A 24,384-nucleotide genomic window follows, 5' to 3' on the forward strand; every position below is an offset into this window, starting at 1 on the left:
AACCAAGGCTCACCGCGGCCACACGGACCCACGGAAGGGTTGAATTGGGATTCCAAGCCCGGTGGTCTGACCCCACACCCTCGCGCCGTGCTCCCCCCCAGCGGAGGGGAGTAGGGATCTGTGTCTCCAAGCGCATCACGAAGCAGCGCGTTCCCGGTTCCCAGGCAGGCGGTGCACGCGAGAAGGAACCCGGGAAGGGATCCGCGCGAGATGGAGGTGGGGCAGTTCAGTGGCCGCTTCCCAGGCCGAGCGACCCGCCGGGACCTTCCGAGGCACGGAGCCCGGCCTTCCAGCCGGCGCCCGCACTGATTGGCGCTCGCGGCCGGCCTCCAGCTAGCTCACCTGCCCCGCCCAGCCAATCGGGGCCGCCAGAATTGGGGCTGTCGTGGGAAGGTGGGGGTAATACTGCGGGCTGTTGGCTGAGCCGCCCTCCCCGCCGAGTTCCCTCCAGGCCCGCCCCAATCCCGAGCCTGAGCCGCAGGCTGCGCACCCCGCGCCCCTTGCCCCGGGCCCCATCGGCGCCGCGCTCCGGGCCCGCGCGCGTTAATGCAGCAGCTCCCCCCGGCCGCTCCCCGTCTCCGCTGTCTGGGACGCGCCCCGACGGCGCCCCGAGCAGTCTGCCCGCACCGCCTCCCCGCAGCCGCCCGCCGCCCGGAACCCAGAGTCCTTGCCGGCCCGGGGAGTGGGTGGGCCGGGCCGGGGGCAGCCCCACTGAGGCAGGATGTTCATGTCCAAGTCCAACTCGGTGTCGCCCTCGCCGTCCCTGGAACAGGCTGATTCGGACGCGCTGGACATCAGCACCAAAGTGCAGCTCTATGGTGTGCTGTGGAAGCGGCCCTTTGGGCGGCCTTCTGCCAAGTGGTCCCGGCGGTGAGTGCGCCTCCCGCGCCCCGTGAGGACCGCCCGGGGAGGGATCCCAGGGCCTAAGGACCCCCTACCATCCCCTGTATTACCATCCTGCCTCTGCCTTCCTTTGTGACCTTGGCCTCGCCCTGGCTCACTCTGAGCTGCCCCTGGAAGTTGTGGATCCCAGACTGGGCTGGATTCATCTCTGCCTGAGGGCTGGTGGAGCTGGGGTGGGACCACTGGCCTGGGCGTGGTGGGGAATTCTCTGTGGAATGGATCTAAATCTGGGTGGGGAGGCTGGTGTAGGCTGACAAGATCGTGTCTGTGTTAGGAGCCCAGCTGGGTAAGGTTGGGCCGGACTCTGCTGCGGAAGGAGAAGCCCCATCTCCAGTCAAGGATAGACCCCTGGGGTCCCCACTGCCAGTTCCGTGACCTTCACCGCACCCCTCCCCCAGGCCACGGAGCCTGCTTGGAGGTGCGGCACGGGTGTCCCACCCATGTGTCCCAAACGGGGCACACGATGGAAGCTTCTGAAAGACTCAGGCCATGGGAGGGAGGAAGGGTCAGGAAGTGTCCGTGCCCAGCCCTGGAGGAGATGATGTTGGCAACCACTCGGATTAGCTCTTAAATGTTTTTTGTTTTTGTTTTTTTAAACCTGGGCCAAGGGAAAAGAGATTCCAATGCTTCGGGCAGAGAAGCTGGTACAGAAGCCAGGGACTAAGCTGAGGTGGAGATGGAGCAGAGACTGAGGGGAGGGGATGGATTGGTCCTCTCAGAAGGATGGATCCCTTGGAGGTGCGGTGGGGAGGGTCAGAGTAGCCTAGAGCTTAGTCTTTCTGCACCTAACTCAGAAGCAACTCCCCACACGTTAGCAGCCACTTTCCACTTACAAATGGGCCTGAAAGGTATTGAAGGAAGGGGGAGCTCAAAGCCCTGAACTTGCAGCGAGCTCCCAACGCTGGTTTCAGGAGCAATGGACCATCTTCTGGACAGAGAAGCTGCTTGTAGGTTCAAATATCATTAGCAGCATGCCGCCTACCTTTCTCTCTCTGCCTCCATTGCTCCAGACAGCCAACATCTCCACTGGGTCTGGCTGTTGTCCTTGGTGATGCTTCTGGGTCTTGTCATCTAAGACTTCTCCCACCAGGCATTTTCACCTGATTGCATCCCTAGTAAATGCTAGGAGTCTATGACCCTCCAGGGTATGTTCCTGACGCCTCTTCACCAACACCTGTGGGGACCTGACTCCTGCACCCGGAGTTGATTCCAGGGCTGGGAGGTGTCAGGGCCAACAGCTCCCAGCTAAAAGCACAGTAGTGAAGCCAGGGAGGGCTTGGAAAGCGGTAGCACCCCCCACCCCAAGACTGTCCCTCAGTATCCCTATAGCCACTCAAAACAGCCATCCAGTCCAAGAATTCTAGAGCTGCCACTGTACAAAGACTCCCCTTCCTCTGGGGTTCAGAAAAGAATTAACATCCCATCTGCCCACTCTGGCCTCTGTCCACGTTCACAGTTGTGGAAATATGCCCCCCTCGCCCCTACACACAGAGTTTAGTAGCTTTGGGTCAGCGACAGAGCCAACCAGAGAGTCTAGGGGTGGGAGAGGCATGATGCTAAGCTTAGACCCCTCTCATTTCCCAGCAGAGCCCCCTGGGCCCCACTTCTCCGTTTGTGAAATGGAGTCTCTGGACCTCAGCTAATTAGCAGCGGCCACAGGAAGGCTTGGGGAGGGGGCAGCTCAGGCCCAAACCGCAGAGCTGTGCCATTAGAGCGATCGATGCCCTAGCTGGGCAGCTGAGGGGAGGGGGCCTGGAAAGCCTCCTGTGCTGCATAAATAAGGGATGGGCAGGATAAACCAGCTGTGACCAGCTGAGTTTCATAAAACTTCTTTGGCTTGGGGTCTGTCTCAGGGTCTCCAACCCCTACTGCCTGAGCAGCCCTTCTCTTCCTGAGTTGGGAAGATGCCCTTGAGCTAAAGGGTCAAGTTTTCTCCCATGGGCAACAGAAGGAAAAAGGAATATAAAACATTATTTCGCAGAGCTAAGAGACTCAGGGAGAGGTGTTCAGAGGGTAAGGCTGATGGCTGTCCTCTCCTTAGCCTGTGAGTAGTGGAGACACTGGAGCTCTTGGCACAGTCTGGGCAGCTCAGAGACAAGGAAGAAAGGACTAAAGGATCTCAGCCTCGGCCAGGGCCAGGCCCATGGTGGGCGGGTCCAGCACACAGGCGAACTCTTCCCCAGGGTTTAGAATGCTGTCCCCAGAATTCTAGTCCCTCTCCCAAAGCCCTTCTGAGCAACTTCAAGGCTGAAGTCCCTGATGAGGAGGGCCCAGCCAAGTCCTTCCTGCAGCAGGGGCATCTACACTCCTTCTTGTCCCTCCTTCCCCCAGGTGTGAGGTGGCCAGTGGGCCCTGCGTCCAGCCTAGCGACAGTTCACTCCTCCGGAACATCGGTGGGTTCCTGCCTCAGGGAGCTGATTCACAGTATCCACTAAGTGCCAGGGAACCATGGAGCCAGTGGCTGCACCCCCCAGGCACTCCTGTTCCTTCTGTCTGGCGTGTATCTTCCCCTTCTTCCCAGATTCCTAAGATACTCCTGTTCATTCTTCAAAACCCTCCTGTCAGAGAATTCCCTTGGCCAGACACCTAAATCATTCCTTCCTTCCTGTCTGCACTCTTTCTGTATCTCATACAAACTTACAGTGTCTCCGGGTATCCTGATGCTTTACAGTGTCACTGTCTTTGTGCTTTATAATGTCACAATGTTCCTTGGTGCTTTACAGTGTCTCAGTATAACATGGTGCTTTATAATGTCACAGTGTATCCTGGTACTTTATAGTGTCACTGGGTATCCTGGCTTTTGTTTTTTACAATGTTGCGGTAAACATGTATAATTGCTCCGGCTCCCCACTTACTAGCTGTGTAATCTGGGCCATATTACTTCACTCCTCTGCTCATCACCTCGCCCAGCTCACGTCTGAGGAATGAATGAGTTAACACACATAATGATGTTACTAGAACAGGGCCTACCACAAAGGAAGAGCTCAATAAACACTAGTTACTTTTTAAATTATAGATTTCTACTCTCCCTCATTGGACTGTAAGCTCGTTGAGGGCAGGGATTCATCAAGCCCCAGGGCCCTGTGTCGCATTAGTGCTCTGACCTGAGCTGCCCAGAAGCTTGCAGTCACAGCAATGCCAGGGGCCGAGGAGGGCCGGGCCTCACAGAGCACGGCAGCGGAGAACATGGACCTGGTCAGCAGAGTTCCCCGTTTGCCGCTTACTAGTTGCTTAATCTCTCTGTGCCTCTCTCGGGTTTTTTTCCACCAGTAAAATAGAAAAACAAATATCTCCATCTTTAGAGTTCTTTTGAGAGATTTACATAAGATAATGTCAATAAAACACTTAGCAAACTGTGTGTGTTGGCACCTTGTAAATGTGCCTTAATCTAGAGGTGAAAATACTGTTTTTTTAAGACCAGAGAGAGGAGGCAGCCAAGGTGGATGGACCCCTTACCTCACACACTCTCCAGCCTTTACCACAGCCCAGTGGGGCAGACAGGGAGGGTCCGAAGGGCTCGGGTGAAGACAGCTTCGCCCAGGACTGGAGCTGGGCAGGGAAAGTGCCATGTGTCTGGGGGACAGGGAGCTGGCCAGCTGGAACCGCCAGTAGGAACCGGGGGAGCACAATGAGAAAGGGCAAGGGAGGCTGCAGCAGACAGAACCTAACAAAAATAACAGTCGCACAGTAAACACGTATCGAATATTCACCACGTGCCACACAGTGTTCTAAGTATTTATATGAACAAGCTCATTTAATTATTTAGACAGTCCTAAGAGCTATAGGTACTATTATTATCCTCAAGTACACTGAAGGACCTGAGGCCTAGAGAGACAAATTGACCTGCTCTGGTCACACTTCTGACAAGTGGCACAGCTCTGACCCTTGACTCCCCCACCTTTGCTACCTACTGCCTCTGGCCCGTCTGTTTCCTGCCCAGGTGCCAGCACGAGGGCAGAAGCAGCTCCCTAGGCAGTGAGATGAGGGGGTAGGAGCAGGGACTGTTGTCATGGGTTCCAATCCCAGCTTCACCTCTGCCCTAGCTGTGTGACCTTGCACACCTTTCTTCTCCTCTAAGCCTCAGTTTTCTCACCTGTAAAATGGGAACCAAGAACCCAACCTTCTAAGAGCGTTGCATAGATCAAATTCTCTGATACTGTAGAGCACTTAGCCCAGCAGCCTGCCCGGGAGAACATCTAAATTAACGGTGACTGTCTCCAGCCCTGGCACGGCCAGCCCAACTCTGCAGGGTCCAGAAGGAGGTGGTAATTATTCACTAAATCAATGAATAAATCTTCACAGCAGCCCCAAGAGACAGATATTTGCACCCCCATTGGGGAGAGGAGCTTGGGAGGAATGGCTCGGCCAGGCTGGGAGCTTGCCCGAGGCTGTGGTGGAGGGAGGGAGATCTCCGGACTCCAGAGCCCCTGTTCTCTCCCTGCCCATGTGTCTGGTATCATCTGCCTGCACCCCCAAGTCCCTAGCTAAGTGCTTTGCCCTGGGTGGGGAGAAGTGTCAGGAAAGCAAGAAGTATCTGTCTTTCTCAGCTCAGGCTCCCATAACTAAATGCCGTAAACGGTCACCAGCTGCTAAATCGTTCAGTTAAACAACAGAAATTCATTTCCTCAGTGTTCTAGAAGCTGGAAGTCCGAGGTTCTGGTGAGGTCCCTCTTCCTGGCTTGCAGATGTCTACCTTCTCACTATGTCCTTGTGTCTACCTTATTTTATTTTTTAAAAATTGATTTGAGAGAGAGAGGAAGGGAGAGAGAGAGAGAAGCAGTGATGTGAGAAGCATCGATCGGTTGCCTCCCGTAGGTGCCCCGACTGGGGATTGAACCTGCAATCTTCCATGTCCTCTGACCAGGAATCAAACCTGTGACCTTTTGATGCACAGGGCAATGTTCGACCACCTGAGCCACACTGGCCAGGAGGGCTCACTATGTCTTCATGTGACAGAGAAGGAGAGAATCCTTCCTCTTCTTATAACGCCATAGCTCTGTCAGTTTTTGGCCTCACCCTTTCGACTTTCTTTAATCTTGTTACAGTAGGTCCTTGAATAATGTCTTTTTGTTCAAGTTCACTTTCTTTATCATGTTGATGAGGTGCCATAAGAACTTAACTCGCTTATATCAATTAGCCTATGGTATAGTTGATTATACCATAGAACCTATGGACGACGGGGAGGACCGACTGCACCTCCTACAGACGTGCTCGCCAGATGCACTCACATTGAGTGTTAGTGCTTCAACATGGTTTTGGTGGAGGGGGTGACATAGTTCGGTCCATAACAGTATTTCAGAAGCTGTTGAAAGGAGGGGAGAAAGGCCCCCAGGAGGCCAGCCTGTGCTGCGGGGCCCACACTTTCCAGTGGGTGATCTGTATTCAGACTGTGGGGAGCATCACTCCACCCTGTCCTGGAGCCTCTGCAAGTTGGCCGAGTGATAAGCACAATCTCATTTGATCCTCACAATGATCAGATGAGGTAGATGCTGTCACCCCTGTTCTACAGGTAAATTTACTGAAGCTCAGGGAATGAGCTCACTTGCCCAGGGCCCTCCAGCTGGGAAATGCAGGTCTGTGTGATGCCAAAGCCCGTGTTCTCAGTGACTGTGACAGTCCCTTGAAACAGGCAGGGGCTCTATCCCCTTGGCTCTCAGAGCTGAGGGGGCATGGCCTGCCCTCCAGGAGCCCAACACTGTGCTCGGGACAAGATGGGCACAGGGGATGTGGCAGTGGCTCTGAGTGCCAGTGTGCAGCCCGCTCAGCAAGTGCAGAGGGGGCTCAGACGGCAGTGTGGGCGGGGCGGGGCTGGGCACCAAGGTGAGGGGTTCAGCCAGATGAAAAGCAAGAGGGAGGGCATTCCAGGGAAAATTAATTGCATGGTTGTTTTATTTTTTATCCTCACCCAAGGATATTTTTCTATTCATCTTCAGATAGAGTGGGAGGGAGGGAGAGAGAGAAACATTGATGTGAGAGAGACACATCGACCGGTTGCCTCCTGCACCACCCCACGAGGGCCAGGACGAACCGCAACCGAGGTATGTGCCTTGGCCAGAATCAAACCTGTGACTCATCGGTCCGCAGGCCGATGCTCTAACCACTGAGCAACCCACCAGGGCTAATTGCATGGCTTTGCAGGATCACGCAGGACATAGTAAGGTGGGAGTGGCGAGCTCAGTGTTCAGCTGAGCAGAGGCTGAAGGGCAGAAGTGGAGGGAAAGCTGAGAAGGCGGGCAAGGGCCAGCTGCTGGAGGGCCCAGCACGTTCTCACCCTCCTGCAGAGGGTGGTGTCATGTGCTTTCCCCCAGTGGGGGTAGAAAGGCCTGAGGGAAGAGTTGGTACTAGCAGGATGTCACCTCGGAGGTCCACAGCTCCATTTGGTGTCTGGGCCAAGAGGGTCAGTGCAAATACAGAACATGGGTGGGTGTGAGACCCACCAAAGAACAAAGTGTGCTTCACTTTCATGGGGGAGGCGAGCTGACAGCTGGCAGCAGTCCTGAGGACCCCCCACCCCCAGCACTGTGGCTTCAGGAAAGATCACATAGCTGGGGGAACCTTCAGGGATGCAGACTTCATCATGCCCACCAGCACCTTTTCAAGCCCCTCACAAGAGGTGAGCTGCTCGGTGGTTAACAGCAGGCTGCTTGGGGTGGCGTGGAGTGGAACAGTGTTTTGTAGCATCTGATGATTTTCATGGTGTAAATACTCCCAGTGTGACTGATATCAAGCTACCAACACGGTGTCACTGAACTTTGAGCAGAGGAAAGGCACACTGTTGAATGTGTGACCCTCTGACCGGCTCCCACTCACCACTGCTCCCAGCTCTCCAGGCCCATCACCACAACCGCGGCGTTAGCAAGGGCCCTGGGAGGAAGGAGCCGGGCGCTCTGGGTGTCCCTGAACCAGAGTCTCAGAAAGAGGCAGTGGAGCAGTCTGGGACCGAAGGATGTGTGGATGTGACATGCAGGCTGCAGGCCTGGCCGCGTGAGCTGGGTCCCCACCTTTCAGCTGGTCGCCAGCCTTTGTGCTCACCTGTCAGAAGACCCATCTTGGGATCCTGTGTCTTGTTTCCCCTCATCTGCCCCCCCCGGGACAAACCTAACTTAAGGGACTGGAGACAGTGGCTCAAGGGGCTGAGGGTACCCACGAGGAAGTACCACAGATGCCCTCCTGTGCTGAGGGTGGTGGCTCAAGAGGGACAGAGGAGCCAGCCCTGGGGCCAGCGGGGGCTCCCACGTCAGCTGCCCAGTGGTGTGCGGGTTGGGCTGCCTAGGGCAGTGGGCAGCTGGTCAGCTCAGGCCTTTGCCCAGATGGGGAACTGAGTTGGTGAGGATGAGTCTTGGTGTCCCCAAGGGCTCCCCATGTAAGTGCTGGGCCCCCAAGGACACTCTTGTTGTCTTGAGAAACCTCACCCTTGTCTCCTGGTTGTCCTTTCTTCACCTGCTATAGGTTTTTCATCATCAAAGAGAGCTTCCTTCTTTACTACTCTGAAAGTGAAAAAAAGAGCTTTGAAACCAATAAATACTTCAATATACATCCTAAGGTGAGGGGCCTCTCCCAGGGCCACAGTGGGGGAGGGCCCAGTGGGGCAGTGGGCGAGGGTATTCCGTTAGGGCAGAGGACGCTCTCTTTTCGTGCCGTGGTCTAATCAAGAATCTGGAGAACAAATTCTTCCTGGGGCACAGAACCCCCGCCCTCCTGTGCCCGGAGCCTGCTGGGCCTGTGCTCCTTCTGGAAGAGTTCTGGTCTGGTTCCCAGCCTGGGGCCCTCAGCAGGACCTGGCTTTAGCTGAGGGCTCCCACAGGCCCTGAGTGACCTGGGCTGGGTGGGTGAAAGCCGCCTGTTCTGGTTCTTTCTCAGGGCGTCGTCCCTCTGGGGGGCTGCCTGGTGGAGGCCAGAGAGGAGCCCAGCATGCCCTACGCCATGAAAATCACCCACCAGGACTTTCATGTGAGTCAAGTTCCCATTTTGGCCCCGGCTCAGCAGGGCAGAGCAGCTTCTGTGGGATCGTGCAGGTCCCCAGGGCCAACCCCTCCCATGACCTGGCCTGGGAGGGTGTCAGTGCCGCCGGATGTGGGCGGGGAGGGCAGAGCTGGGCCTGCAGAGGCCTGGGGTGGCCTCTGTGTCCTCAGAGCGGCCTTCCCTCAGGTACACCGTGGCCCCTCTTCCTGGCAGGGAAACATCTTGCTGGCGGCGGAGTCCGAGTTTGAGCAGACCCAGTGGCTGGAGATGCTGCAGGAGTCCGGAAAGGTGTAAGTGGCCCCAGCAGGACGGCAGCCTGAGGTCCAGAAGGGGAAGGGGTGTGGGCTGGACGGACCCCGATCTGTCTCTCTCTGCTGGGATCCCGGTGGGCGCAGAGGGCCCCAGGAGAGGGCAGGGTGAGAAGAAAAGGCCTGAGCCTCCTTGAGGACAGGGCTGTGGGGGTTGGTTAGGGTGGACAAGAGGAGATGGAGACCAGGTTTAGAGCGTCTGTGAGGAGTCTCCTAAGTGAGCTCTGAGCAAAATGAGCTCAGCTTGTCTAGTCGCAGGTGGACTCCCTTTGTCTCCAACTCTCAGAGTGAATCCAGCATCACTAGTAGGGCTTGGCTGCCTCCTGGCCCCCATCTCTGCTCCCCAGGCCCACCATTAATCCTAGCACAGACCAGAGCTTTGTAAATCAGGGTCCATCTCTCAGAAACCTCCAGCCCAACACCGTTCATTTGCACGTAAACCCTGGTCCTGGTGCCTGCCTATTTAAGCTGGGTCATGCTTTTAGTTTAACAAATAGCACTGAGTATGTGCCCCATGCCAGGCCTTGCGCCAGATGGTGGGCATTTGGTGCTATAGAAAGCAGCCAGGAAGCAATCTCTTCTTTGCTCCAAAAGTGCTCTCGGCCCAGCTGACGGTGGCCCACTTCAGTCTGGGCCAGCGTCCAGGGACTGATCGATACTGGTGACGTGCCCAGAGCCAGGGGTGCCAGAGTGGCTGTGAGCTGGGATTCTAGAGAGAAGGGAGGGGCGAGGACAAATCACGCACACTCTCTTTCTCCCGTACCCTTCTGTTTTCACAATTTTGTGTCTCTTCCTCTTCCCTCCTCTGTCCCATCTGCCCTCCCTCCCCAGGACTTGGAAGAATGCCCAGCTGGGAGAAGCCATGATCAAAAGCCTGGAGGCCCAGGGGCTGCAGTTGGCCAAGGAGAAGCAGGAGTATTTAGGTTGGCTGGAGGGACGGCTGGAAGCTGGCATTCCCTGATGGAGGACCGAGGGGCGTGTCTTGGGTGGGGCTTAGCAGGCTACAGGAGCAGACACCAGCTGGGAGCCTGGAGAGCTTTATAATAAACGTCTTGTTGGCCAGCATGACAGGGGGCAGGAAAGCCTGGTGGTTAGGAGCCTGGGCTCTGGACCCAGCTTTGTCTCTGATCTATGTGTATGTCTTTAGACAGCACAGCTTCTCCAAGCCTCAATTTCCTCATCCTGAAAATGAACACAGAAATAGTCCCTAGCTGTTGGAAGTGGCATGGGGATTGGCTTAAATGAGAGAATGCCTGTAAGCACGGCCAGGCACCCGGTCAGGCTCTGTAAATGGAGCCGATGTTCTCTTGCCCTGGGCCCGGGGTCCTGGGCTTGCCTCCAGCTGTCACACCACAGCCCACTCTAAACGTGACCATAAGATGCCCTGGCCGGTTTGGCTCAGCAGCAGAGCATCGGCCCACGGACCCGTGAGTCCCGGGTTCAATTCCAGCCAAGGGCACATACCTTCGTACCTGGCCCTGGTCGGGGTCGTGTGGGAGGCGACGAGTCGATGTGTCTCTCTCACATCGATGTTACTCTCGCTCTCCTTTCCTCTCTACCTGAAGATAAATAAAAAAATATCCTTGGGTTATTAAAAAAAAATTAATAAGATAAAAAAAACTTGATCATAAGATTCCAGGCCCTTGTGCCCCTGACTAGCTGGTTAACCTGCTGTTTGGGAAAGAAGTTGAGTCTGGGGTTTGGTCCTTCACCTGGGACCCTTTTCCCTGCTGCCTCCTTAGACACTTGGGGCCCCAACACTGGTTCCCTTCTGCCTCCTCCTGACACCCCTCTCCTTCCAGGACCAGCCCTTCCCCACTAGCCAGACACTGGCGCAGAGGTTGACAGCACCCGGGGGGGGGGGGGGTGCAGAGACTCACTTTGAGCTTCCAAGGCAAGGCTGTCCTTGACTTGTGAATGCACAATGCAGGGACAGTGACAGGCAGGGAGGGCAGCAGCTTCCGTCCCCAGGAGCTGGCCCCGCCCTTTGGCTGGCCTGGTGCAGCAGTGCTGACCTCTTCCTCCGGAGATGCTGGGGGTGGCAGAGGTGACTGTGGTACCAGCCCCTCAGGACCGGATCTGGAGTGAGCTTTTCATGAGAGTGTTGTGTGCTCACTTTGGCAGACAAACTGATGGAAGAGACCGAAGAACTCTGCCTGCAGAGGGAGCAGAGAGAGGTAGGCGCCCAGCGAGGCCGCTCAGAACTGCTGCCCTTCCCCGCCACTGCCCGCTCTGGGGGCCCCCGAACAGCCCAGGTGTCCTGGCTCATGTTTCTGGCGTTGGGGAATGATGTGGGGGAGCTGTGCCCCAGAGAACTGGCTGGAAAATCAGACTGGAGGCCGGTGAGATGACAGTGCTTGGGACCTGCGCTAGCTTCTTGGCAGTCCTGGGGAGGAAAGTTAAAGGGGTAGGTGACCACCTTCTAGAGAAGGAGCCATCCCCAAATTTTATTAGCTGCACTGGTAGGTAATGAGCTGCTTGCCATTGGTGATACCCACAGGAGGCTGGGATGGCCTCTGTTATTCATAGGGGGGCTCTGGCACCTAAGGATGATCAGGTTGGATGATCTCAGGGGTTCCTTCATTCTCTAAATGTGGATAATACAAGCCCCAAGGCGGCCAAGCGTTGGCCCGAGGCAGTGAAAGAGACCCTGGCTTCATAAGAGGGTGGGGAGCCACTGAAGTGCACTTCATTTGGAATCTCCACGCAGCATTGGGCCTTGCTTGTTCCATTTCCTCCCCCGGAAGGCAGAGTAGGGTAGGGGTTAGCAGCATGGACTCTGGAACCAGGCTGCCTGTGTACTGGACCTTCACCACTTCTAGCTGTGTGACCTTGGGCAAGTTACCTAACCTCTCTGAACATCAATATTTTCACATGAACAATGGGGATAATAATTGAACTGATCTTAGTAGGGATGTTGTGAGGATTAAGTGAGATGTTAAATATAAAATGCTTGGCATATAATCCGTGCTCAGTGAATCTCTGTTTGTTAGTATTATGGTCATATTGTTATTAATCATGGGCCTGTCCTGCCCATGAGTTGCCTGAGGCCCCAAGCTGCAGACTGGCTTGCCCAGAGAAGCGCACAGAGGGAGGCCACTTCTCTTTGCCCAGTGCTTTTCCTTGTCCTCTCCCAGGCAAGTCGTAGGGCTGGGGCCATCAGCCTTGGGTCAGTGCCTATCTCTCGACCTCACTTGCTAACTCCTCACCCTTCCCAGCCACCCCTTAGTGGGCTCTGAAACAGGCCCTGCAGTCATGTCCTTATAGTACCCAGACGTTCCCAGGGCCTGGCCCAGCACCCGGCCAGGTTGAATCCTTCATAAATGTTTGTGGAATGACTTCATGAATGAATGAACTTTTTTTACTTTAAATATTTTTTATTTTTCAATTAAATTCGACATACAATATTATATTACTTTCAGGTATACAATCCAATGATTAGACATTGTATGACTTAGTAAGTGATCACCCCAATAAATCTAATACCCATCTCACACCATATATACTTATTATAATATTATTAACTATATTCCCTGTGCTGCACTTTATATCCCTGTGACTATTCTGTAACTACCAATTTGCACTTTTTAATCCCTTCACCTTTTTCACATTCCTCCCAACCCCCTTCCATCTGGCAACTGTTCCCTGCATCTGTGAATTTGTTTCCGTTCTGTGTGTTTGTTTATTTTGTTTTTTAGAATTCACATGTAAGTGAAATCATATGGCATTTGTCTTTCTCTGTCTGACTTATCTCACTCAGCACAATGCCCTCTTGGTCCATCCATGTCGCAGGTGGCAAAATTTCATTCTTTTTTATGGCTGAGTCATATTCCATTGTATACACACACACAATTTCTTCTTTATCCATTCATTTATTGATGGACACTTAGGCTGCTTCCATATCTTTTATTTTTTATTTAAAAAAGTTTTTCTTTATTGATTTTAGAGTGAGACAAAGGGAGAGGAGGAGAGAGATAAAAACATCAATGAGAGAGAACATGGATTGGACGCCTCCTGCATGCCCCCCTCTGGGGATCGGGCCCACAACCTGGGCATGTGCCCTGACCGGGAATTGAACCGGCAACTTCTTGGTGCCTGGGTTGATGTTTAACCACTGAGCCACACTTGCCAGGCTGCTTCCATATCTTGGCTGTTGTAAATAATGCTGCAGTAAATATATGAATGTATATATATTTTTGACTTAGTCCTTTGGGTTTCTTCAGATAAATACCTAGAAGTGGAATTGCTGGGTCTTCCTCTATCTCTTTGTTTTAAAGTCTATGTTGTCTGCTAGAAGTATTGTTCCCCAGATTTTTTGTTTGTTTGTTTGCATTTTTATGAATTATCTTTCTTTATCCCTTTATTTTCAGTCTGTGTATCTTTCAGTATAAAGTGAGTCTCTCTCTCTTTTTTCTTTTTATCCTCATCGGAGGACATTTTTTTATTTTTTGTTCAGACAGAGCAGGAGGGAGAGAGAGGAAGAGAGAGAGAGAAAGAGAAACATCGACGTGAAAGGGACACATCGAGTGGCTGCCACCCACACACCCCAACCAGGGCCGGGGACAAACTGCAACCGAGGTACATGCCCTTAGCAGGAACCGAACCTGGGTCTCTTTGGACCGCAGGCCAACGCTCTAACCACTTAGCAAACCGGCCAGGGCTGAAGTGAGTCTCTTATAGACAGCATATGTAAGGGTCTTGATTTGTTATTCATTTCGCCTCCATACGTCTTTTGACTGGAGCATGTAATCCATTTGCATTTAAAGTAATTATTGATAGATATGTATTTATTGCCATTTTATTTTTCATATTTTTAATCTTTTTTCTTATTCTTAACATTTTTGATTCTTGTAATTTACATCTTGACTGTAATCCAGTAGGATGATTCACCCTCATTTTTCTTCTTCCAAAATTTTTTTTTTTAATCCTCACCCGAGGATATTTTTTGCATTTGTCTTCAGATAGAGCAGGAGGGAGAGAGGAGGGAAGAGAGAGAGAGAAACATCGATGTGAGAGAGACACACCGAGTGGCTGCCACCCACACAACCCCAGCCAGGGCCTCGGACAAACTGCAACCGAGGTACATGCCCTTTGCGGGAACCAAACCTGGGACTCTCTGTCTGGACTCAGTGTTCTAATTGCTGAGCCAAACTGGCCAGGGCTTCTTCAAAAATTTTATCAGATGTTCTTGCCCATTTATTCTTCCAACTGGGCTTCAGAGTCATTTTGTCAATAATAAAATCCAGACTCAAACAACAGAACTCCCAAACCCAGACTGTGGAGGCTCTGCGTCAGGACTGCTCGGGTTTGAGGACCGGCGTGGTGACAGCAGTGCTGGGGCCTCCGCCGTCTCCGGGCCCTCCTTCTGGGCCCCGCATAGGGTGTTGGCTTTTACTCCGTACAGTTCTACACATTTCAGAAGTGAGACTTCTGGTGGATTGTTAGTGACTTGAAAACAGGTAACCCAAGAAGCCCAGGGGTGGGCTGGAGTGACAGACACAGCCACGGGCAGGGAGAGAGGCAGACTTATCCGTCGGAGAGGCTAAATCTGGGGCAGTCAGGCGGAGGAAAATTTAGACACTCTATCTAGGTCTTTAGCCGGGAAATGAGGGCAGTGGAGACCCACGGCACACAGGCCTCACTTAAAGCCGTAGCACGCTGAAGGGGGGAAGCCTGTCAGCCGTGAACTCCGGTTTATGTGGCACAGAATGTGAGTGAGACTCACTCGGGCCCAGCGGGTTCCGCGGAGAAGTCGGCTCTGGGCAGGCAGGAGGGAGGACCATGCCAGGCTCGCAGTCCCCTGTCAGCTGCTTGCTTCAGATCAGGGACAGAACTCCGAGTCATTCTGTCAAGGTTTTTCCTTCCTTAACGTAATCACCCACACGAGGAGCCTGCCTGTCCCCTGCAGCTTTCCCCTCTCCACTCCAGGTCACAGACTATCTGGGTGTGTCTCATGCCGCTTAGAAAGGCATTGGGGACAATGGCCCAGTGATGAGATGGGGATTCTCTGATCTCTCAGAGGCTGCTTGGCCCAAAGGAAGACTCAGGGTCTGGCATCAGGAGACCCAGATTAGTCTCAGCTCTACCACGGACTGTGTGGCCTTGGACAAGTTGGCCTCTCTGACCTTCTGTGAGCTCTGATGGGAGTAATGGCTTTGCGACCTAGCTCCTGGGTCGCTGTGAGGCTCAATGGAATGGAAAGCAGGGGCGTGCTTGGTGGACTGGCAAGGCCCACGCAGATGTGCACTGTGTGGCGCCCTGTGGCAGAACGGGCCTGGGACTCTGGGGCATGAGCAGAGGGTGACCTGGGGTGGAGAGGGGAACGATGCAGGATGGCAGCCATCCTGGGCACAAATGCCTGGGGCCATAGAGCATGTTCTTCCTTGGTCCCCTGTCCCTCTGGTGCCCCTTACTCCCTGTGGCCTCGTCTCTCTCACTCCCAGGAGGAGGGCAGCCTGCCTATTTTTTTCTGTTCTGGGTGAACTGTGAGTGCTCAGCCTTGCACACGGGTGGGCACGTGGGAAATCAGACGTACCCAGGGCAGTCCACCAGGGTTCTTCCCACCTGGGGTGCTCTGGTCAGAACACAGACTCAGAGCGGGAAAGTACCTCCCACTTCAAGGCGAGGCTCTTTGCTGACCTTCCTGACGGATGTTGACCCTGATCCTGCAAAGGGCAACTCACTACCTTCAGAGGTAACCTTTGCATTATCGCTCCATTATTTGAAAATTCTTTCTTTCATTGAGCTGGAATTTGCCTTCTAGTGACTTTTTTCCCAACCTTTTACTCCTGCAACTTAAGTCGGGCCCGGAGTCAGAAGCACAAACGCTGTATGTAGAGAAAGGCTTTAGCTGAAGCAGGTCTTGGCTGGCCTCAGGCTGTGGCAGGGTTGCTACAAACATGCAGAAGCTTCTGGCTGCTCCAAGTGTGTAGGCTGGAGGTTTCACTCTAATCAGCAGGCTCAGGCTGCACCTGAACATTTGCTTCATGCACGAGCCACACGGGCGAAAGGAAAGGTGAAAAGAAGCGAGCAACCAGGAAGGGTATTGTCTTTCCTTTTCCTCTTTAATACATAACCTAGACATCCTGCTCTTTGGGGAAAACCTGGAAAAAAGCCTTATCCTTATCCTTAATTCCACAGTTGACAGAAAGCTACTGTCAACTTGTCTGTGTTTTTTAGTCTTTTTAAAAGCATTATTCATTTTATATATATATATATATCTTAAGTTTAATAGGATCATATCAGATGTTCCGTTTTATGGCCTGCTTTTTCATTATACCTTTATCAACATTTACCTCAAGCAATTTTTCATGTCATTCAACGTTCTTTGAAAACACCAGTTTTAGTGACCATGTACTGAGTCATTATATGTGATGTTTCATTTAACTGATCTTCTATTTTTTGACATCTAGGCTGTTTTCACTATTATAAATTACACCACAGTGAATGTCCTTGTACATCAATCCTGGCCTACTTTTCTAGTTATTTCTTTTTCATTATTTTTATTTTTAGTTATTGATTTATGCATTCACTGGTTGATTCTTGTATGTGCCCTGAATGGGGATTGAACCTGCAACCTTGATGTAACGGGACATTGCTCTAACCAACTGAGCTACCCGGCCGGGGCCTCAAATGATTTCTTTAGGATAGATTCCTGTGGGTGGAATTACTGATGCCAAGGGCAAGAACCTTGAAGGCTCCTGATACCTATTGCCAAATTGCTTTTCAGAAAATCTGTACCTATGTACACTCTTACTAGCAGTGTACGGATATTTCCATGGCATTTTAATCAGTTACTTTCTCCCATTTTCAATTATAAAGGCTATCCCAGTGTCATGGTAAGTACGGGGAAGTATTGGTAAGTTGGAGTGTTGGAGAAAGGGCTCTCCAGGGAGGAGAACCCGGGGCTGTGGTGTGGCGTCCTCTCGCTGGGGCCTGGCTGATCTGTTCTGAAGCAGCAGAACTCAGGTGCCTATACAAGGCAGCCGCCCTTGGGATATTTCAGGTTTAAGCTCAGGGATGCTTGTAGCCTAACTTCCCCATCCCCCTGAACAGCCCTCCCACAGCAGGCAGAGGCCATCAGAGAGAGGAAATAAGTCAGGTTTTTAAAATTTGAGGTCATAGAGAGGTTTATCATCCCTAGCAATACCAAGTGTCAGCTACTGAGAATGCATCAACATAGAGCTTTTTCAAACTTTTTGAAACTCTGAATTTTTCTTTTATTAAAGGGGGGGGGGCTACAGGAATAAATTTTAATTATATTTATATTATGTCTCTATATGGCTGTGTCTACTGCAATAACACTTCACTCCAAAATACTAGTGGCTTTAAGCAGTGAACGTAGATTTCTCTCTCAGCTACGTGGGTCAGCGGGAGGTTCTGCCCCACATCTCCTCGCGGGGATCCAGGCTAATCACGCCTTCATCGTTTGCAGCAACACTGCCTGCCACAGAGTGGAAAGGGAACATAATGTGTCGTGCCCTGTCTCTTAAAGGCATCTGCCTGGAAGTGACACACTTCTGCTCACGTTCCATTGGTCTTAGCAGTCCCATGGGCTTGCCCAGCTTTTGCAGGTGCACTGTGACCGTGCAGTGTGCCCAGAGGGGCATCCGAATGCCAGTGAGCAGCCCTCATGATGACCATAAGTGAGTCATGCCAAGAGTGTCAATAATGGGCCTGGCTGGTGTGGCTTAGTGGTTGAGCGTCAACCCATGCACTAAGAGCTCACTGGTTCGATTCCTGGTTGGGGCACATGCCCAGGTTGTGGTCTGATCCCCAGCCGGGGGCAGGCAGAAGGCGGCCAGTTGATGTTCTTTCTCATCAATGTTTCCATCTCTCTCTCCCTCTCCTTTCCTCTCTCTCTAAAATCAATAAAGAAAAAAAATATATATATATTTTAAAAAGAGTGCCAATAATGATCAGAAGGGACAGAAGGAGCCATTTCTTTGGGTAGGAAGCTTAGGAAATGAGGACATGGGGTTTGGAATCAGACCCTTCCCTTTCCTTTCAATTTTATTCTTTCTCTGCCTCCTCAAATCCAGTGACAACTTCTCCCTCCAGCAGCCTCGCTCCGTGGCGGGGTTTCCATGATGCTTGAGAACAAAGGCCCTGGGTAAAAAAAATGAGAGTATAATTTGGAGCTAGAAGATGAGAAAGAAAGTGGATCTAGAAATAATATCCTTCCACAGTGTGGAGCAAAGCAATTGCCAAGCTTCACTTGAAGTGTACCCCCAAACCACCTGCCATGGAAACCCAGGAAAACGGGAGCCCCAGAGGGCACATGCTTGCCGGCATTCCGGAAGGGACTGTCCGCCCTGGGCCACCTGTCCTGGGCTTGGCTGTCCTGTTCCCTTGGGACTGAGTACAGGGAAGCTGCAGCCACCTGTGCTCGTTGCTTCACAGATGCCGTGTGAAAAAGAGAGTTCTTCTCTGACTTTTGGGTTGGGAATGGCTTTTCTTTGCCACTTCTAATAGATGCCACTCCAAGGATCTTTAATGGAAATATGTACGCACCGCTTTATCCTCCAGGGCTTGAGGGCCAGCCAGCGTGCCTTAGGGCGTGAGTGACATCTAGAATTATCATCGTGTCCAGTTGCAGGAAGGAATGTTGGGATCATCTCTAAACCCTGCCTGCAGCTTGCTCAATGTGTTGTAAGCGAGCCCAGGTCTTCGCGGATTTCGGCTTTGTTGAGACTGTGTGTCAGAGGGAGCCAAGGCTCCACAGGACCTTATTTCAAGTTTGGTCCGGCATGTGCCCCAGACTGCTGAATCTCAGAGGATCCCCAGGTTAGAGTGGGGGTTCCCTGTGCGGCCTGTGACTCTTCTTTCTCTCTGCTCTCTTCAGGAGCTCGAGCGCCTGAACCAGGTGCTGGAGGCTGAGAAGCAGCAGTTCGAGGAGGTGGTGCAGGAGCTGAGAATGGAGCAGGAGCAGATCCGGAGGTGGGGGGTGCCCTGGAGGGGAGCGGGAGGAAGATGCAGCGGGGCTAGGGCACCTCGAAACCGCAGTCCTGCCCAGCCCTGGAGAAGCCTCTGCCCAGGAGAGCCTCACTACTTGAGGACTTGGTTTCTATCTTCCCAGTGCCCCCAGCCTTGGGGTGTGCCCAGAAAAAGCTGTACATCCCACACAAATGGGCCACTTCTGCCCACTGGGGCAGGAGACATGGGCATCTCCCTCAGCAACAAAGCCTCCCGCCTCTGTCAGACCTTCCTTACACAGGGTGGGCAAGGCCAGGCTGACCTGGAGGTGCCATTAGCCAAGACCCCAACATTCCCTGTCTTCCCTGCACAATTCCTTCACATTCTGCCTAGTGATGTTCCTTGGGATCTTTAGTCCTGCGTGTGGTTTGTAAACCAGTTGTACATTATAGTCATTCAACAGAATTAGAATCTCCTAAAGGTAGAGCCCAGAAATCTATATTGTTAAAAAGCTCCCCAGGTCGTGCTGATGCAGCCTAGCCAGGAATGTGGATTCCTGCTCTGGGTACTGGTGGTGCTGGTGTGGTTATCGTCAGCATCACCACCGCCATCACTATTGGTCAAGCTATTCTGTCTACAGAGGGGACTAGGAGCGATGGGCACTGCCATACCTATACCCTCTGTCCCCACAGGGAGCTAGAACTGACCGCAAGATGCCTTAAGGGTGTGGAGCAAGAGAAAAAGGAGCTGAGGCACCTCACAGAGTCCTTGCAGCAGACGCTGGAGGTGAGGGGCCGCTGGTGGGCGGCTGACCGGGAGGCAGGCTGGTTGGTTGGGCCACGCGGTACTAGTTTTTCCAACAGTGTTTCCCAAGTTACTGAGCCATCTGCAAAGGTAACAGGGCACAAAGAGGCGCTGATCTAAGGGTCTCTTCTCTGGTTCTTCGGGAACTCCAGCCGACTTATGAGACCCCAAGCAGGACCCAGAGGGCAGATTCAAGTTTGCCCTTACTGTGACCGTGACCTCAGGAAATCCACCTTCTTCAGTGCTTATATTTTTATACCAAATGGAAGATTGATTAGGATGGTGGCAGGGCCACCCCCACTTCCTTCTTGTGGCTCGTTCACTTAGCTGCTCCAGGGTGAAACTGAGCACGAAGGGAAATCAGCTGCCAGGTCACCTCCATTTGATACCACAGAAACTGGGAGGGGGAGGGGGGGCATGTGTCAAGGACAAAGTGCCAACACTCCAGCATGGCATACAAGTGCAAACTCTGGCGCCAGCCTCGCCTCCCCTTTGGCCCTCTGCTGCCCCTCCACACCTGGAACAGACACCCCGGCCCCTCCTCCACACTCCTGAGCTCACATGCCCTGAGGAAGCCAAGCTCTCTCACCCTCCACACCTTTGCCCATACTGTGCCTTCCTCACAGAACGTCCTCTCACCTCTTTTCTGCCCGGAGAGCTCTCCTCCTTCCAAGGCTCAGCTCGGACATCCCCTTGGTCAGGCTCCCCTGCCTCTTCGCAGCAGGGGTTTGCTCTGAGCGCTGGGCTCCCGCGGCACCTTGCACATCTGTGATGGCACTGAACGCACCACGTTGCGTTTTCCACACCGTGAACTTCACTAGGCTGTGTCTTAGGTCTTTGCAAGCCCAGTACTTAAAGGGAGCTTGGCGTGTGGGGTTCGGAATGTTTACTGAATTCCTGAACTGCCTGCAGACTGCAAGCTTTTCTGTTCTCCCTCCACTGACCGGCTTTGTCAGTGGTGCCTTTATGTGTTTATGTTTCTCCATTTCACACCATGGGAGGTAGTTCCCATGGGTAGTTTCAACTCCAGAATTCCTGGGGTGTGTAAGATCCCGGTCTCTTAAAGGGGGAGAATGTAAACCAGCTCTTGTCTGGTCCTGTTGGGTGTTTTTCACATGAACCCAACACAGTCCCTCACTTGCCCTGGAGGAACAAGAACCCCAGACGGTCATGGTGCCCTTGGGTCTTGGGCCTGGTTGTAGTAGGTGCCCCCTCCCCTGGAAGCCTCCTTGGGATCCTCTCTGATTCCCTCGATGGAGGGGTAACCTTGCCTTGTTGTGAGGAAGGAGATCCTGGTTGGCCTTTGACCGTACGGGAAGGAAGAATGAGGGTATCTCAGGTGTCCCTCACAGAGGACTGGGCTGGAGGGCCTCACTCCCTGGGACTGGAAGGCAGGTGAGGGCAGCCATGGAGGAGAACCTAACTAGGCTCTTTCTCTTCCTTCTCTCCCTCCCTCCGTTCCAGGAACTCTCCATAGAGAAGAAGAAAACCCTGGAAATGCTGGAGGAGAATGAGAACCAACCGCAGACACTGGCCAATCAGAGTGAGCAGCCCCTTCCCGATGGGAGTCTCCATAGCAACCTAAGGCAGATCGAGGAGAAGATGCAGCAGCTCTTGGAGGAGAAGCTCCTGGCAGAGAAGCGGTGAGGAGCCTGGAGCCACTGAGTCCACGGCTGGCTTTGGGATCGGCGATTTCCCTTAAACTGGACACCTGGACTTTTGGAGTCTAGTTGCCATTGCCTAGATAGGTCACCACCCTCCTTTTGCCTAGGACTCAGTTTTCCCACCAGGGAAATGGGAAGAGAACCTTCACTATTCAGAACTGACTGGATCATTCTCGCTTGCAATGGTGTGAGCTGTACGGTCATTAGGTCTGTATAACAATGCTTTGCGGCCTACTGGGAAGGTCCTCTTTTTTTTTTTTTTTTATCCTCACCAGAGGACATTTTTCCATTTTTTTTTGTTCAGGTAGAGTGGGAGGGAGAGAGAGGAACAGAGAGAGAGAGAGAGACATCGACGTGAAGGGACACATCGAGTGGCTGCCACCCGCACAACCGACCAGGGCCGGGGACAAACTACAACCGAGGTACGCGCCCCTAGCGGGAATCGAACCCGGGTCTCTCAGGACCGCAGGCTGACACTCTAACCGCTGAGCCAAACCGGCCAAGGCTGGGAAGGTCCTCTTGGCCCCTTTTTGCAGATGAAGAAACTGAGCCTTGGAGGGGGGCGCATAGGACTTTCCTGAGGTCACAGAACCAGCAAGACCTGACCCAGAACTCTAAGCCTGGGACTCCCCCAGCTGAGCACACCACTCCCCGCATCACCTAGTGACAGGACCCAGAACGTTCAGGGCTTCTGAAGCCTGGGTCTCGGGGTTTCTCTAGCGAGGGCTCCGAGGGCTGCCCTCCCACTGGGAACCCCTTTGGTGAGTGGGCCCTGGCTGAGTGCCTCCTCCACCGGGCAGGATGAAGGAGAACGAGGAGCGCTCGCGGGCCCTGGAGGAGGAGCGCGAGTTCTATTCCAGCCAGTCCCGGGCGCTGCAGGACTCGCTGCAGGAGCTGACGGCGCAGAAGCAGCAAGCCGAGCAGGAGCTCAAGGTGCCTCCCTCACCTGGAGATTCCCTCAGTCCCCGAGCTCTACGGGCAGCTGCCTGAGTGATCTCCGCCGGCCTGCCCGGCCAGGTGTAGGCAGTGGAGCACCCTGAGGGGAAGCAGGGGGTCTGCCGCATCTGTGGGACATCATGGCTGGGTGTGGGGCCCAGTCCAGGCCATCTGGTCAAGGGTGCAAGACGGGAGTCAGGAGTGGGTAACTTCCATCAAGTCGAAAGGTGAGAAAGCCTACCTGAGCCAGGGGTGATCAGGGAAGGCTTCCAGGGGAGATGGCAGCTGCTTCCCAGGCCCCCCATCTCTGTTCTTCCCGCTCCCTCAGGCTGAGGTGAAGGTCCGCATGGACCTGGAGAGGCGTCTGCGGGAGGCCGAGGCGGCTTTGAGGAGCCTGGAGCAAGGGCTCAACTCCAAGGTGCGGAACAAGGAGAAGGAGGAGAGGATGCGGGCTGACGTGAGCCACCTGAAAAGTAAGCCCTGCCCTCCAGGGCCTGTCCCCCAGCCCTGGAGCTCAGCCCCAGCCAGGTCACAGAGCCACACCAGGGCCTGCTGTGCGCCAGGTGTTCTAGATACTGATGGAGTTTCTCCAGATTCCTGCATCTTCTTGGTGCGGCTTCTTTTTGGCTGCTGGACCCGGGGAGGGGGTGTGGGGAGAAAGGCTGCAGTTGTGTCCCCTGCAGCGGGTGGCTGTGGTGTCCCGCGGGGCGGGGCGGGGCGGAGGACGCAGTGGACTGTGGTGCAGGGTTCTTCGAGGAGTGCATCCGGAACGCCGAGCTGGAGGCCAAGATGCCGGTCATCATGAAGAACTCCGTGTACATCCACAAGGCGGCCACTCGCCGCATCAAGAGCTGCCGTTTCCACCGGCGCCGGTCCAGCACCTGGAACGACAGTGAGTGGAGACGGCTGTGTCTCTGGTGGGATGGGCGTGGTCACAGGCCGCCAGCGACAAGGCAGGAGGGCAGAGTGCAGAGTGGGAAGGGCTGGCCCAGCTCTGAGGCCGGACAGTGTGGCCTTGAACCTGCTCCACCAGCCTTGGGTTTCTCCAAGGATTAGGGGAGCCCATGGATGGGAAGGGGCTGGGAGAAGCTCAGCAGCACATAGGATGGTGAGGGAGGGAGGTGGGCTGGGGTTGGGGACAGGACCAGGCCTTGATGGAGGAAGGGTTGCTCACGGGGTGGGGCCATCCTCTTCCCAGTGAAGCCGTCCCAGTCCTTCATGACCTCCCAGCTGGAAGCCAACAACATAGAGGAGCTGAAGGAGGTGGCCAAGAGGCTGAGCCGAGACCAGCGCTTCCGGGAATCCATCTACCACATCATGGTGACTCAGCCAGGACCACCCTCAGCGCTTCCCCGGGGTGAAAAGTGATGGGCTTTCCTCCCTGCCTCCCAAGTCTTTCCTGGGTGTCGGCTAGGGAGAGGCTGACTATCTGGCTTCGCCCAGCTCTCCTCTGGGCCAGAGCTGCACCTAGGGGCATCCTCACCCTCAAAGGACAGGGACGCTACTTCCCTTACCACCCCCTCCCCAGCCCCACCCGTGCGTCTGTCTATACCAGGCCCCAGCTGGGTGCTGCCTGGCTGTCCTGATGAGGCCAGGAGCAGGCATGGTTGCAGGTGGAGGCTCTTATTCTTGGTTGGGGAGTGTGGTGGGCAGGGCCCACAGCTCTCTGTCATGCCCACTCTACCTCCTGTGACTCTGCCACCAGCCCGTCCTGCTGTGTGAAGGTCTCCCCTCCCCACCTTGACACTTGCTTCCCCTGGGGACTTCCTAACCTCTCTTTGCTTCAGCGACCCACAGACATCCTTTGGTCAAGGGCCCTCACTTCGACCACATTGTGAGGTTGGGAAGACAGGGACCTAGCTCAGCATCTCCGGGTTCATGGCACACCACAC

At 53.9% G+C, this 24,384-nt stretch overlaps 1 protein-coding gene across 1 annotated transcript; it reads left to right on the plus strand.

Moving 5' to 3' along the window:
- The first annotated feature begins 721 nt into the window (after window positions 1-721).
- PLEKHD1 (pleckstrin homology and coiled-coil domain containing D1) lies at window positions 722-23,860 on the plus strand. Its single transcript, XM_036281561.1, has 13 exons — window positions 722-870; window positions 8,353-8,446; window positions 8,764-8,853; window positions 9,079-9,155; window positions 10,005-10,096; window positions 11,298-11,350; window positions 19,018-19,112; window positions 19,781-19,874; window positions 21,357-21,535; window positions 22,357-22,489; window positions 22,821-22,965; window positions 23,238-23,384; window positions 23,691-23,860. The coding sequence occupies exons 1-13, from the start codon at window positions 722-724 to the stop codon at window positions 23,858-23,860; spliced, it is 1,518 nt and encodes a 505-aa protein (XP_036137454.1).
- The last annotated feature ends 524 nt before the right edge of the window (window positions 23,861-24,384 follow it).

The sequence above is a fragment of the Molossus molossus genome, unplaced genomic scaffold (genome assembly GCF_014108415.1).
Source record: "Molossus molossus isolate mMolMol1 unplaced genomic scaffold, mMolMol1.p scaffold_m16_p_1, whole genome shotgun sequence".
Lineage (NCBI taxonomy): Eukaryota > Metazoa > Chordata > Mammalia > Chiroptera > Molossidae > Molossus > Molossus molossus.